The 16442-nt window shown below is 35.7% G+C and overlaps 1 protein-coding gene across 4 annotated transcripts in view; it reads right to left on the bottom strand.

Annotated features, from left to right (window-relative positions):
• LMBR1 (limb development membrane protein 1) overlaps positions 1 to 16442 on the bottom strand; it is a 151833-nt gene that overhangs the window by 14598 nt on the left and 120793 nt on the right. For all 4 annotated transcript variants that reach the window (XR_012157623.1, XM_073334557.1, XM_073334558.1 and 1 more), the window contains 6 exons: positions 8541 to 8621; positions 6683 to 6759; positions 6371 to 6448; positions 5310 to 5383; positions 4984 to 5074; positions 3168 to 3234 (listed from right to left, as the gene is read on the bottom strand). Coding sequence is in view for 3 of the 4 variants with exons in the window: in XM_073334557.1 (XP_073190658.1) it covers positions 3168 to 3234; positions 4984 to 5074; positions 5310 to 5383; positions 6371 to 6448; positions 6683 to 6759; positions 8541 to 8621 (468 nt within the window). In the remaining variant the exon portion in view is untranslated. The remainder of the gene's footprint in view (positions 1 to 3167; positions 3235 to 4983; positions 5075 to 5309; positions 5384 to 6370; positions 6449 to 6682; positions 6760 to 8540; positions 8622 to 16442) is intronic.

Raw genomic sequence — 16442 nt, 5'->3', positions numbered from 1 at the left:
GGACATTTTAAAATTCAGAATGTATGTTTAAAACTTAAGAATTCTAAAAATACAGCATTAAGTAAACACACAACTTCAGTTTTAATTTCAAATCAATACTTATGATAAAATCCTAGAGAAAAAGAATGCTGGAAAACAGTAATTTTATGACATAAAACTCAATTTTGTTTGTAGCTCTAAATTCCTATCTTAACTACTCTGCTCCCTAGTTCATTTCACAATGGTAAATGATATGGTGCGGACAATCAAGCACTTGCCAATCAGGAGCAGTAAAAGAAAGGCTGAAAAGGCCTGAAAAACTAGGTTTTTCATTTTTACTTTTTGTTGTTAAAAATCCCCCCAAATCCTTGAATATGGCAGTAAAGAGTTGACAATGTTAGTTAGAATGCTAAAATACATGTAACAATTCTCTATACTTCATCTTAAATTCAAAGACTGGATTAAAAAAAGTTAAAACGTGAAATACTTGATAACTTTCCCCAGTTTGCCTTTCCCATAATGCTGAAATCCTACTTTTTCTTTATAGTCTAGAAACTTGCTTTTTTAATACTGTGAAAAGACTATGAATCTGTTTAACATATTTATTTCTTTTCATCTATTCAGTGCCACTAGGCGTAACATGTAATGCAATGCATGTTGATATTTTGCAAAGCACCACATGACTCACTGTACTCTAATACACTCTATTAATCCTGTTTGGACAGCTGTGTCTGTGCATTTGTTAGCTGTGTTTTAATTGTTCCATTTTCTTATTTATCTCTATGGCAAACTATCCAGGAATTTCATGTGTTAAGTTGTTGTTTTTTTTTAAGTGAGTTTTGCCATTAATTTGTTTTCCATGTAACAGTTGCACCCTGCATGTACACTTTCCTCAATACAATTATCTTGTATTAATACCAACTGTTAATCTTAATTACAGTGCATAACCAATGATTTTGACAAACAAAAATGGTAAATGCCATAAAAATTAGTAGCACAATACAAATGCCATAATTCTATTTTTAAACATTGCTATTTGAACACTGTGTTGGTCTAGATGTTAAAAAGTGGTTTAATTTCTCAGATCATTATCATATTTGCTCTTGATTTTAAGATTTGAAATCTTTAATTATTAGATTTATTATTTTGATTTTTTGTGAAATTTAGAATGTCAATATATAAATGTACACTTTTGTGATATTAAACATGGATTTTTTTTATTTTATTTTATTTTGAAAGGTGAGAGCTTTGGGTTAAAATACCATCCTTCAAACAATTTATTGTTTCACACACACAGTCCTGGAATGTCACTGAATATTAATGGGACCCAGTGCAGAAACAGACTTGTGAGTGCCTGTTTGGACCCTTTAAAATGGGATTCTTCATAAGAAGACTGTATACAATATGCCATGTAGTTATTAGATTAGTTTATTGGGAAATCTCAATTGTTTTTAATGTAATGGCACTTTAGTTAAGTAGTAGTTGTTTGTTTTTGCAACTAAAAGCTTGCGTACACTGCCCTGCAGTTCGGACTACAGTGATGGGAACTGCAGCGCATACTAGCATGCTGCACTATACCTCCCCCATGTGGATGCTGTGGGCACAAACTAAAAGGTACCTCATTCACATTGACCGAGTCCTGAAGGGGAGTTACAGCACAGCCCACTAGCATGTGCCACCCTTCACACCCCATAGTCTGAACTGTGGGGCCAAGGAGATGGAGTCTAAATGGAACAGAAGTTAGATGTTTTCAAATCTGAACGTCTGAAGTTAAACTCCTATACTCATATTTAAACACCAAAAGTGTAAGTGGCCTGATTTTTGGAAGCAGCCAACACTTACAAATCTCAGTGAATTTCACAGAAGGTGCAAGTGCTCTGCATCACCGAAAATCAGATGACTTATTTAAACGCTGCCATACGACTTTACAAGCCTATATTTAGGCACTTAGGCCTGAGTCTGAAAGGTTGAACATTTAAATGCATTTCAAATACAAGGGGGCTCTCTCTTTAATCTGTTGCACCAGTTTTCCAGGACAGGTATAGATGACAATTTTAAACAGAAATAAAGGTGTCTTCCCCCCACCAATATTCCAAAGTTTAGCTTTTAACATATGAACCTAGAGGGGCAAGGACGATATGCAGAATTATTTTAACAAAAACAATAGACTGGTTTTCTATTACTATAAAAGAAAGCTAAATACATGAAGTGTGTTTAACACTTCATAAACCTTTATGCTCAAGGTGTTAACTTGCTGCTTCATCCATAGATAGCTTGCTGTGCCATCCACTTACGACATCTATATGAACTCAGATGAAATTCACACTTTTACAGAAGACAAAAACCAATTTTAAGATAGACATGATATAACTGTGCATGCCTTTCAAAAGTTTTCAAATCTATTTTCTTTTTATTGTCTGCAAGTTTACCTTCAAGAACAATAGTATTCTTTAGTTTCTATGAAAAACTAAGCCATCTATGGTATTAATACAAGTAAAGCAAGAAAAAATAGTCTAAGAGGACTAAAGCCCTTTAAAAAGATATTCCTTAAATCCAAATTTTAAATGAAACCATGATCTTCTGATTAACATCTGAAAAAGTAGTGTATTTTCTAGAAAATACTTCGCCTCTTTTAACAAAATGTGTGATCCTGCTATTTATATGTAGGCTTGGGAGGATTACATTTTTACTGGTAAACGTTGGTAAACATAAATTTCACCATACACACTACAAATACAAAGAAAAAACATTTCTATAAATAATAACAGAAATGTACACAGATTTATTAGGGTTTGATTTAAGAATATTTATTTTGTATATTTTGATGTAATGTGGACAATTTGTGTTTTAACTGTTATAAAACTTTAACTTTTTGAATCTTAACATCTATTATCATTAAATACTTGTTGTCTGACTCCCTTCAATCTCTTGCAACTGTGAAAATTTAAAATAAATAAAAATTGAAAAAAAAATGTGTATACATTTGATTTCAGCAAAGACTGTCAAAGTAAAACTATGAAGTAATTTAGCTCCTGAGAAACACCATGGAAATTATTTTAATATATATCCAAAGTGTGACTTTTCCTGGATCATTTCATTTAAATGCCTGCATCAAAACATTATGAAAACATACAACATAGTAAAAATACTTTGCTGTTATGATACTGAAATATTTGTATTAAACTTACCCAGTGTTCTTGACATCACAGGCAAAGCAGAGCTGAGCACTAAGATTGACACACAGTTTCCAATTATCTGTTTTGAACAAGAACACCCCCATCAAAATAGGTTTTTTGCTGAAAGAAATAGGGCAACTGAGCTCTGACAAAAAACAGTTTCTAAAAGCTACATTCTGTGAATTAGACTTGAAAATATAATTTTATTTTAGATTATGTAAAGTTAATTTGTTCTTGCTTCTGCTAGATATCTCCAGTAAGTGTCATTCACAAAATTTTTACTTCCAATGACAATAGACAAGGTCAGATATTTATTAAAACCAGCAGAGAAGCAAATAAGCAAACATGTAATGCTACATTTTAATCTTTAAACATGCTCACCAAAGGCTTTCATCAAAAATGGTGACTGCATCATTTAAAGCAACTATTATTCATGTAAAAATTTAGGCCCCAATCCTGCAAATACTTTATGTGCTTACTGTTATGCACATGAATCATTCCATTGACTTTGTGATGACTTGTGTCTAAAGTTAAGCATGTTTTAACTGCTTGCAGGATTAGAGCCTAATTATAAAAAGGATAGAAAACAAAATTCAGAGTAACAGCCGTGTTAGTCTGTATTCGCAAAAAGAAAAGGAGTACTTGTGACACCTTAGAGACTAACCAATTTATCTGAGCATAAGCTTTCGTGAGCTACAGCTCACTTCATCGGATGCATACCAAATAAATTGGTTAGTCTCTAAGGTGCCACAAGTACTCCTTTTCTTTTTTAGAAGACAAAATGTTTCCTTTCCGCTGAGTTTTGTTGGTAAATTGAAACAAACAGTACAAAGAAACAATCTAACAGCACAGCAATATTAGATTTGTGTGCAGTTTTACTGAAACTGAACTTATGTTTCTGTTTCCTGAAAACAGTTTGTTCAGCTCTGGTTCTATAACAGTTAACAAGTAAATAAAATATCTGTTAAAGATACAAAAGTTCCTACCTTGCTATTTACTTATATTTTTGTTTTTTATCTAAACTATTCTTAATATACTATAAATGAAAACTGAGCAGACATTATGAACATTTCAACACACACACTTATTTATTAGAGATGTTCTTATGCCTTCACATATTTTCCCACTTCCAAGAATTCTTGGCAAGATTAAAGCAATACGCTATATTTGAGAAGAAATTTCTTATACACTGAATATTTAATTAAATCCAAACCCTGCCTCCTGCTTATTGATCCCCTTCCCCTTGTCAGCTTGTGGGAATATTTTGTCAGAAACCTATGCATGTGTCTCAGCATTAGGTAACAGCATTTGTTATTCTGAAACCAATGCCAAACTGTGGAAAGTCAAACTAGACTCAGACTGCAAAATGTTGCTGAATAGAACTCCTCAGTCTTACTTTAATTACTCAAATTTGAATTACTTTGTATTACTTGTAGCAACCAAGTTCTTCAGATTTCAAACAAGCTCCCTGAAGTACAGTTAGCACAATCAAAGTTACTCATTAGCAATACGTTTCCTTTTGGGGGGGGGAAGAGTCCTTTCACTAGCTTTTCTATAGCTAGTTAACAAGCTCTGCTATTCCAGGCTTTTTACAAATGAATGGATGCCATCCAAACTAAACAGAGCACATCCTTTTTCCCACTCATTCAGCATTTTGAAAATCTTCCAGTTTGTGTTTACGCAGCTTACAAACAAATACTGATCACTGCAAATGAGCCATTCAGGGCAATTACTAACGAAAAGAGCCAGTTTGTCTTGGGTGGAAAAAAAAAAAAGTAAGAAAGAAAAAGGGGGTTAGGGGACATCACTACCTCAGACTTTACCTTACCTTTGTCATAGTTGTGTCATCCTTCCTGGGAGTGAAATTTCCAAAAAAGCGAAGGCTATAGAAGCCGACGACAGAGGATACCATAAGATAGCTGTGAGAATCAAGGAAAAAAGAACCTCCAAGGAATGCAAATTTCACTCAAGTTCTCAGCAGTCTCCTAAAAGTCTTAAGAACCAAAGAAAAAACAAAAACACTTCGAGTGCTTGAGAAGGACTGACCTGTCCCTTTCTTCTTTCTAGGCAAATGTCTTAGTAAATTACCAATGTCCCAGAAAACTAGACAGAATACTTGTTAACAGACAGAATTCTTACTTAAAGAAAGGATACAAAATCAAAATGATTTCAAGTGCTGCTCCCACAAAACCAAAAGTGGATAGGGAGGCATTTCCTATTCCAGGCTCCTACAAGGAGAAAAATACTTTGCATATTTTAATGAGATACGAGTATTAAGTGTTCAAAAAGTTAACTTTTGTCCCTACCAAAACTATAAACTCCTTAGATGAAAGGTGCTATTATAGATTAAAAGTATCACTGTAAAATAAAATATTTTACTGGTACAACTCTAAATTCAGGGTCATCTCAATTTATTTAGGCTCATATGCTTTGGGATTACATTAGCTAGAATTCAAATTTAAGTACACCGTTTTAATAAGATGGGAAAACAATTAGATTTCCAGCATTGTGATTTACATATGTAACACATCTATACCCCATATTATATTTTATGGATATCCCCACTCCCTAAAGCCAGGCTCTTTTTACTGTATGTAATGTTAACAACAGAACATCAGCTTCTACTAAATGACTTTATATAGCTGCGCAACTACAAGACCTGACTGTATGCATACAGGAAAAAAAAGCATTAACCACCAGCAAAAAAACAAAAACAAAAACAAGTCACAATTAATGCTAACAATGAGCTCTCCGTTATTTTCTTGAGATAAAAGTATTTTTAAAAGGGTAAAATGTGTGTTTCATGTGCAAAAAAGATATGAAAACAGAAGGAAAATGGGCAGGGTTGTTGTACAGGTTTTTAATAAATTATTTTCCTATTAAAATCTATTACTATTGTACCATTTAAAAATACAAAACACCAAAAAGAAAAGATACGAGCCTCAGGTTTCTGATGACACTCCATTTACCCGTGTTTTTCTTCCCTATTAGTGGGCTTGATTCTGCTGAGAGGTCAATGAGATTACTCATTTTAATAAGGTTATACATGTGTTTAAGTGTTTGGAGGACTGAACCCAGAGTATTCATCTCACGTGTGAAATACAGAGTTATTAAAGCCATCAACATGCAGTCTCTCACTAGAATTTTTAGAAGAAAGTCTTCTGAACATATCCCTGAAGTTTTCAAAATAATAAAGGAAAGGAAGTTTACTTTACCCCTGATCCCTTTGGCATTGCAGTCTCATCAATCAACAGGCAAAGAATGTTGCAGGCAACTAAGAGGACTGAGATGGACTATAAAGAAGAAGTAGAGACATTCTGTCAATTCTGAAGGTTCACATTTAAACAATGTTTAAGGTTACGTAATCTGGTGAAGATAAAACATGGATATATTTGTGAAGAAAATTTGAGGAGGGAAACAAACAGATTTCATATGGTTTAACATATACATTACTAAAAATTATTAAAATTAGCCCCCAGGTAACTGAGAAGCCTCTACATACTGGAAAAAGATAGTGAAATTCTTACTGTCTCAATGAGCAGCAGTATCATAACAGCTGGATACACTAAATTCCTCTCCCACGCAGAAGCTTTTTTCCGCCACTCTTTTCATAGGGAAAAAAGGAAACTTAGTACCATAATCTGAGTAGTCTTAAAATTGTCATTTTTATAGATTCATGTTCTAATTGTAGGTAACCTTCTAAAACAACTGTAGCCAAAAGGGGTAGGTACCAATCAGTTGACAGAATATTTACATCAGAGCATAACACAGAGCAGTACAAAACCAGGATGTCAAAATCATCAAGAAGCCCCATTAAAGGAAGCCGATGGAGCTCCTGTAGGTCACGTTTTATTTTGATCTATGTCTAATGCTTACAGTTACACATCAACGTAAGCTGTCAAATTGTACTGGTGTTTCTCTAGTATGGTTTGCAAATTTTTATTTTGTACTGCACACCTCGTCACATACTTGAAACTTACATTATTCCCTCACGCCCTTTTGGATAGGTCTATGCTCCAGCAGGGTTCTGTAAGGGTAGCGTTACAGTAAATGCCGGGATATTACAAGGAGCATAAGCTGTGTATGTAGATCTTCATAGGACCCAAAAAGAAAAAGGTATTACAGTAAGGCCCTACTTGAATCGCAGGATGATCTTCAAATAATTGCAGCTGACAAAACATGGAAAATCGCAGAAAAGTAATAATGGACCTTTATTAACAGCGGTATTTTGGAAAAGCCAGAGTAGACCTACTTGTTTATATCGTTCCAGCAAATTTTTCTTAAACACTCCAATATTATGTTATGCCTGCTAATTTATTTGATAACCAGACATTTTGCTGTAACAATATTACATTCATTTAGAAAAAAAAAAGTGGCCGGTACAATATAAAATTCAGAAGATTTAAAGTCTTAAACTGCTGTGGAAATCGAGTCCAGTCACCTAGCCTTTTACGTTTTACAGGGGTTGAACGTTAGTGCAGCACTAATCACATATTCAAAATGTATGCAAAATTGTGGACTGTGCAAATCAGCTAATTAAAATCAAAGTTGCAGTGGAAGCCTAATATTGCGGGCTCAGCTATTTCCACAGTATAGCGAATGAAGTAGGGCCTCATATTACAGTCATTTATACTGAATGGTCCTCCTACTCTTGCCGTTTTAGGTTAGTCAGCATATAGACCTATGATTAATTTAAAAATTAGATACGGGACATGACCATTTAGTCTAAAAATTAACATTTACTTACCACTCAGGTATCTAGGATACTGCAGTATTTCCCTACACTTAAAATAGTAATAACTGCATTCTTGGATGCTATACGGTAAATTGGAAAATGTCAATTTTAAGAAGCAAACATTGCATATGAAAGGGTGACACCCCTGACAAGTAAAGAAATGAAAAAGCAGCAGTATGTTTTAAAAATGAAGAGTTTTATTATTTTTGTAAAAAGTCTCAGTTAAATCACTCGTTTTTAAAAAATCGAGGGGAAAGTCGTGTCTCACTTGTCCCAAATGATCAAAAGCATGCAAATGATATATTAGATGCTATGGTGTTTGAACTGTGTCTCTGTTTTAGGAGTGATATTTTAATATATCTTTCTACAGAAATATAAAAAGCAAAACCAAGAATTCCCATTGTCCATTTTCCAATTTATTTTGTTAAACATCTTTGCTAATGAAGTGCCATGATGATGTGCTGTCTTTTCTATCTGTAGAAACTCAAAGGAGTATACTTACAAACAGAGGCTTAGGATCACAACTGATTTCAGTCAACTGCAAATAATTTTGGTGTGCACACATTAACAAATTTAATCTAATACCCTAAAGAAGGCTTCTTATTAAACTGCCAACTACAGGAAGCTATACAAAATAAACTCTATATTACCTAATTTTGTTTTCATGCTCTTCATATTTTCAAGTTCCTGTCTCAGCTCCACTGTATTGTACTCCATAGTAGAAGACACACCTGTTCAAAGGCAAAGACATGAGAATTTTATTTTTTCAGACTACTAATATTCCCACAAGAGAAACTATTAAAACATTGTTTATATTTCATTTATAAGCAGTCATCTTACAATAGCAATACTCATCCTTTGGTTCTAGAATTGCAAGTGGCTCTTTGGGAGATTGAAAATAGTTTCCATAAAACATAGGTTTGATTGGAAGTCCTCTTGTTTTGTTGAGCAAGAGGTGTCTTCCACACCAGAGGCACCACAGAGCAATCTGCTGGGAACCCTTCCTATATCCCTAAGCAGCCATAGAGGGAATGAGAGAGAAAAGTAGATGGTGTTTAATGTGTTGCAGAAAGCCAAAAATTATGGTACACTGGCCTCATGGATGGCAAGACTGCATCGTGCTGTTGTCTCAATACGGTGTGACATACCATTATTCAAACACTGCAATACAATCTCTGGTGGCCCTTCAATATATTCAGTGACTCTCTACAACTACGTTTGAAGATTAAATGGATCTCTGCCTGTAAGACTGACCATAGTTATTTTAAAGAGTAACCATTTCAAAAGGAGAGAACGATCTCCTTGTCTTTGTGTTCAAGGAACATGGGCAACAGAGAACAACAATAATGATTTTATGAACCATCAGCAAACAGCAGCCTCACATACAGCCTCTTACAAAACTGAACTGTGCCTTCAGTGGAGTTCCTTATATTTGCATAAGGAAGACATTAAGTATCATGCTAGTCTTTTCTTTGCAATGCCTTTTTATCCTCAATATTTTTAACCAAATGTGTTAAAAGTTAAAAAAACAACAAGAAGGTACTAACCAGTCCTGTTGTGACCATTTATAGTTGATTCCCTTCTAAAATATTCTGTATAAAAAGAAATAGTTTATATAATTTTAGCCATCTGCCTTCCTGTGCTCAAGTTCATGCCCACTTGTTGGCTCTGTGTGTTTGACAGCATAACTGGGGCCTTATGTTAGAGCTATTTATGCAGGATATCATGACTTGTCTATGTCTATGGATTGTTTCTTGTATTTGTATTCCTTGATCGCTTTTTATGAAAAGTTTCAGAGTAACAGCCATGTTAGTCTGTATTCGCAAAAAGAAAAGGAGTACTTGTGGCACCTTAGCGACTAACCAACTTATTTGAGCATAAGCTCAAATAAATTGGTTAGTCTCTACGGTGCCACAAGTACTCCTTTTCTTTTTATGAAAAGTAGCCCTTCCAAAAAAAAAAAAAAAGTGGTAGTTCTGTCATTCATCTCTCTCTGTTTTAATACTGTACTTGTCACCACGGTATTTCAACCTTTATACCTTGAACATTAAATTAGCAATTAGAGCAAAAGTTTGGATATTTCAATTCCCGTAAGTCAAAAACACACTGAAATCATTCTATCCTTGATGGCGAACTGAAACAAGGACAGTCTGGAGAAATCAAGAGATACGGTTCCTTGTGTGTCTAAGGGCTGGTGGGGAGCGGGCGGGGAGTAAGCTACCACTAGACTCATTCCCCCCATCCACTATGTGGCTCATCCCATGATACTGTCCCTTCTGGAAGGTGGAGTAGGAAGCAGACCATTATACTCCCAAAGACCTCTATGCACAAAAACCTGGTTACACATGACACACCATATATATGGCTTTTGCTATAGTAAATATCTTGTCTACTCCATCCAGAATTTGGTATGTCTTTATGAGTCACTCCTCATTCCTTTTGAAAAGGAGAATGTTTCCTATCTAACACTACTAAAGAGTCCCAATAGAAATCATGATTCTCTGTGTGGTATCCTACAGAAACAAAGGCGTGACTCAAGCTGCTTAAAGTGACACTGGACTGAAGTTGTGGTGGCACAGGTGGTCTGCATTGAGTACTTTGCTGAAGCACCCTTAACGGCAATCAGAACTATACACAACTTTCCAAACAGAAAAGGAGGACTTGTGGCACCTGAGAGACTAACAAATTTATTTGAGCATAAGCTTTCGTGAGCTACAGCTCACTTCTTCGGATGCATTCAGTGGAAAATACAGAGGAGAGATTTATATACATAGAGAACATGAAACAATGGGTGTTACCATACACACTGTAACCAGAGTGATCACTAAAGGTGAGCTATTACCAGCAGGAGAGCGGGGGGCGGCGGGGGGGAAACCTTTTCTAGTGATAATCAAGGTGGGCCATTTCCAGCAGTTGACAAGAAGGTCTGAGGAACAGTGGGGAGTGGGAGGGGAGGGGAGGGGATAAACATGGGGAAATAGTTTTACTTTGTGTAATGACCCATCCACTTCCAGTCTCTGTTCAAGCTTAAGTTAATTGTATCCAGTTTGCAAATTAATTCCAATTCAGCAGTCTCTCGTTGGAGTCTGTTTTTGAAGTTTTTTTGTTGAAGTATTGCCACTTTTAGGTCTTCTCCATGGATCCAGATGATGAACTAGTGATGGCTAATGGCGTTCTGTTATTTTCTTTGTTGGGCCTGTCCTGTAGCTATGGGTACCCGCATGGCCCCACAGTGTGGCAACATTTTTATGGCTGACTTAGAACAACGCTTCCTCAGCTCTCGTCCCCTAATGTCCCTACTCTACTTGCGCTACACTGATGACATCTTCATCATCTGGACCCATGGAAAAGAAGCCCTTGAGGAATTCCACCATGATTTCAACAATTTCCATCCCACCATCAACCTCAGCCTGGACCAGTCCACACAAGAGATCCACTTCCTGGACACGACAGTGCTAATAAGCGATGGTCACATAAACACCACCCTATACCGGAAACCTACTGACCGCTATTCCTACCTACATGCCTCCAGCTTTCACCCTGACCACACCACACGATCCATTGTCTACAGCCAAGCTCTACAATACAACCGCATTTGCTCCAACCCCTCAGACAGAGACAAACACCTACAAAACAAGATCTCTATCAAGCGTTCTTACAACTACAATACCCACCTGCGGAAGTGAAGAAACAGACTGACAGAGCCAGAAGAGTTCCCAGAAGTCACCTACTACAGGACAGGCCCAACAAAAAAAATAACAGAACGCCACTAGCCGTCACCTTCAGCCCCCAACTAAAACCTCTCCAACACATCTTCAAGGATCTACAACCTATCCTGAAGGATGACCCATCACTCTCACAGATCTTGGGAGACAGGCCAGTCCTTGCTTACAGACAGCCCCCAGCCTGAAGCAAATACCTACAAGCAACTATACCCCGCACAACAGAACCACTAACCCAGGAACCTATCCTTGCAACAAAGCCTGTTGCCAACTGTGTCTACATATCTATTTAGGGGACACCATCATAGGGCCTAATCACATCAGCCACAATATCAGAGGCTCGTTCACCTGCACATCTACCAATGTGATATATGCCATCATGTGCCAGCAATGCCCCTCTGCCATGTACGTTGGTCAAACTGAACAGTCTCTAGTAAAAGACTAAATGGACACAAATCAGACGTCAAGAATTATAACATTCAAAAACCAGTTGGAGAACACTTCAATCTCTCTGGTCACTCGATTACAGACCTAAAAGTGGCAATACTTCAACAAAAAAACTTCAAAAACAGACTCCAACGAGAGACTGCTGAATTGGAATTAATTTGCAAACTGGATACAATTAACTTAGGCTTGAATAGAGACTGGGAGTGGATGGGTCATTACACAAAGTAAAACTATTTCCCCATGTTTATTTCCCCCTCTCCACTGTTCCTCAGACTTTCTTGTCAACTGCTGGAAATGGCCCACCTTGATTATCACTACAAAAGGTTTCCCCCCCGCCGCCCCCCGCTCTCCTGCTGGTAATAGCTCATCTTAAGTGATCACTCTGGTTACAGTGTGTATGGTAACACCCATTGTTTCATGTTCTCTATGTATAAAAATCTCCCCACTGTATTTTCCACTGAATGCATCCGATGAAGTGAGCTGTAGCTCACGAAAGCCTATGCTCAAATAAATTTGTTAGTCTCTAAGGTGCCACAAGTACTCCTTTTCTTTTTGCGAATACAGACTAACACGGCTGCTGCTCTGAAACATTCCAAATGCAACCTCACTAGTTTTATACATACTATTCAGGTTCTTATACCATGAGCACTGTGGTATCTCATGCCTTGTGAGGACACAATTTCAAAACACACTGACATTTTTTATTACAGAATATTGATATGGCTTAATTTCAATATGGTTAAACATTTATCCAAATATGTGTTTCAACCAGTAATTTTCTGCTGGAACAAGTTTATCTTCTGTTTTAAATTAACATGCTTAAGTTTTGTATCTACTGCTAGATACAAATTTAAAAACCTTTTCTTCCTTAGCAAGAAGCCCAATTCTATCCTTGCATATGCATAAACTCCCACTGACATGACTGAGAGTTACACGAGTGTATCTGGAAGTCACACTGAACCCATAAAAAGCCTAGTGATAGGGGCTGAACAATAAATAAGACCTGTAAAAGGTATTTAGTACAAATCTGTCTTCTCTTTATTCTAGATTTCCTGAATTATGTGGATCATAAGAATCTAATTTCTCATGTTTCCAATCCACTTTCTAAAAATAAATCTAAGTTTTTAAATTTATAATGGCCTTTAGTTTCATAAGGTTTTATTTTGCTGTATGCTCTTGAAGTGGACAGCAGGGGGAGAGATAGCTCAGTGGTTTGAGAATTGGCCTGCTAAACCCAGGGTTGTGAGTTCAATCCTTGAGGGAGCTATTTAGGGATCTGGGGCAAAAATTGGGGATTGGTCCTGCTTTGAGCAGGGGATTGGACTAGATGACCTCCTGAGGTCCCTTCCAACCCTGATATTCTAGGATTCTAAGTGTTAGTTTGAGAGGTCTAAAACGTTGTCTGAGTCTCTTGTAAGGTACCAGACTTACAGAATAACTTCTATTCAGTTAACAAGTACTTTTAGTGTGAAATCCTGGCTCCAGTGAAGTCAACAGCAAAATTCTGACCTTAAGGCTGAAATTCAGGCCCCATTAATTTTTTGTACAAAAGTTAAAATTACCACTTGATACTTTTCTTTCATTGCAATGTACTTGGAGATCATTGGGAACAACCTCTATTCAAAAGCTATGTATTTTTATTTTTTTAATACAGAATTTTAAGGCTCAAACACAACTTCCAGTGACATCAAAGGGAGTCTTTCCAACATCCATGGTAGCTGCATTACACCCTTAATATTTACCCTGATAGAAAATAGGAGTCATTCATGTGACACAGCTCTTGTAATTTTTCCTTAAAAGTGATGGCAAGTAACTGGTTATTCTACAGAAGAATCATATTTTACAAAGGAGACAGTAAGGCAAAGTTTTAGATCAGTCAAAATACCATTTGATGAGGATGCAGCTAAATACTTAAAGCTCTACAACATATTAATTTATTTCAAACATGCACAAAGTTCAATGTCAGCATTGTCTAGCCAATAAATCAAATTTGTAGACAAAACTTGTTTGGACTAGTTATGAAAAATTAGAAGGGATTCTCCAAGAAAACCACAAAGCAGCTCATTTAAGGTCAATTTAACAGTATTATTCTGTTTTTCTTCCAGCCCCAACGTAAGATTTCAGTACCTCAAAGGAAACTGTAAGAGTATCTATTTGCATTCCCCCTAGGTGATTGGCAGTTCAACACCAATTAGTTCAAAATTACACTGTTACTAGCGTGGAATAAAAACACCACCTTTCATCTTTCTTACATAGGTAAGGATCCTTCAGAGCCAATAACTTTGATCACGTAAGTATTTTTGATCCTGCTCCACCCGTCTCTTTGGATTCAGGAAAACTAACAGCTAAAGGCAACTTTTTTTTTCCTCTTAATATAAAAAAAAAAGTCCCAGCTTTATTCTTTTTCTGTACAAGTGATGTAGGTATTGAAACATTATATGCTGGAAACAGAAACACTTTCCCAGTATCTCTTCAACAACTAAAAATGTTAGGGTAGATATCAGAATTGTCAAACTTTTTTTTCCCTATGACTTCTGGCTGTTCATTAATGAGACATACAAGTTTACTTGTAAGAAGGTATAAAGGAATTAATATTCATAATTAAAATTGTGTAATACTACAATTAGATATTTTAAAAATATGGAAGGATTTATGGAAAATTTAGTCTACTGCAACTTAGTCGCAAACACTTCAATTTGTAACACTTATGGAGTATATTTTTCAGAACACTTTTTATTGCTTCACTGATTAACTAACTAGGATGCTTACTTAGATTAAATCCATTAATTGGGAAAGTAGGCTTAATATTACCACTAGTAAGGCTGCTGAAGAGCTGCTGTGTCATAGTTACTGCAAGTCTACATTATAATGCATTATCTCAGGTATTTGTTACTGCAACAAAAGCAAATTCACTTAGGCAGTCTCAGTGGTATATCTGAAAATCACAAATTTTGATCTCCAATGTCCAAGAGTCAAATTTTACAATGCTACAATTAGCATAGCAGCTTACCATATACACCACTTTTATAAAAGAAAAAATCATGTGGTAAAGGTGAGTTACTAAACAAAACACATTTTTTGAAACAGACCTAGAAGAATTTCCCTGCAATCTTGTCTTGGAACCAAAAGTGCACATGCTTTAAGGAATTATAATTAGTATAACTGAAGTTGTTTAAAATTAAAATAATTCTTTTTGTTCAAAAACTAAGAATATTTTGTTTAAATTCATTGCTGTCATTTTAAGATCCAATTCCCCAACACTAAAAACCTTGTAAAAAAAACTTTTAAAAATAGAGTTTCTTTTCTACTATTTGTAAGTATTAAGATACCTTTGTAAGGCAAAAACAAAGCTTCCACAATCTCTAGCACTTGCCACACAAATGAGGTTTCTATCTAAATTGTACTTTAAATGAAGTATGGCAAAAAAATTAAGAATGAAAAATTGCTTGCTTTATATAAAAATCTCTCCATCCAAACCCTATTTCCGTGCTCACACTTGAGCTACTGGCTCAGCGAAATTCATCCATTTTCACTGGTACTTCCATCATCGTATTCTTTCTACTACATTAATTTAATATTTCATAAGTATATTTAGTGCAATTAATTTCCCCACAATCTGAAAGATAATTGGTGTACAATATGTCACTTTTGATCCTACTTATACACAGTAAAAACTCAGTGTTACTGGATTATATTACCACCACTTGTACAGTGGTGGGAAATCCTCATTCCATTCAATTAATGAAGTTTTTGCTCACTGATCACTTTACTTGTGGCTATAAGGTGGTTTTTCTTATCTCTACTGAAAGGACATTACTACTTCTTGACTTTTCCCCAAAATATCAATACAAGCTCCTATAAATATAATTTTCCTTACAACCCTTATCAGTTATAATGCAGTTTTTACTGTGACTTTTTATTACATCACTGAGCTGTCTTTTTTGAAGACTGTGTATGTGTTATCTGATTGGCACCAAAAATATGCTTGGCACTGGACACTATGCAAAAATAAAGACAGTACCTATTCTAAAAAGCTTACAGTCCAAAGCGCACAATGATGGAAATGATTTAGGAGTGGTTTGTTTTTAAATTATAAACTTCTTCTGGGCCTCACAAATAACCTCTAATCGGCACCTGAATTAAGTTGTATTAATTTTCCCTTACTTTTTATTATATGCTGTGAATGTTTCTATAATATTTAGATTATACTTGGAGAGTAAGCAACTACAAACAGGGACTAGACCTGCTTCTGTACCTGTATAACATCTACCATGTATTGGACACTGCTGGGAACAGATAATATGAACAAATAATCATTTATAATATAGTTGCACAGCCTTGTGAGCAGGAGAAAACCAACATCCAAAATATCATTTTTAGCCT

Source organism: Lepidochelys kempii, chromosome 2, assembly GCF_965140265.1.
Source record: "Lepidochelys kempii isolate rLepKem1 chromosome 2, rLepKem1.hap2, whole genome shotgun sequence".
NCBI lineage: Eukaryota > Metazoa > Chordata > Testudines > Cheloniidae > Lepidochelys > Lepidochelys kempii.
Note: the sequence above shows the minus strand (reverse complement) of the source record. Positions and strands in the feature narration are given on the sequence as shown.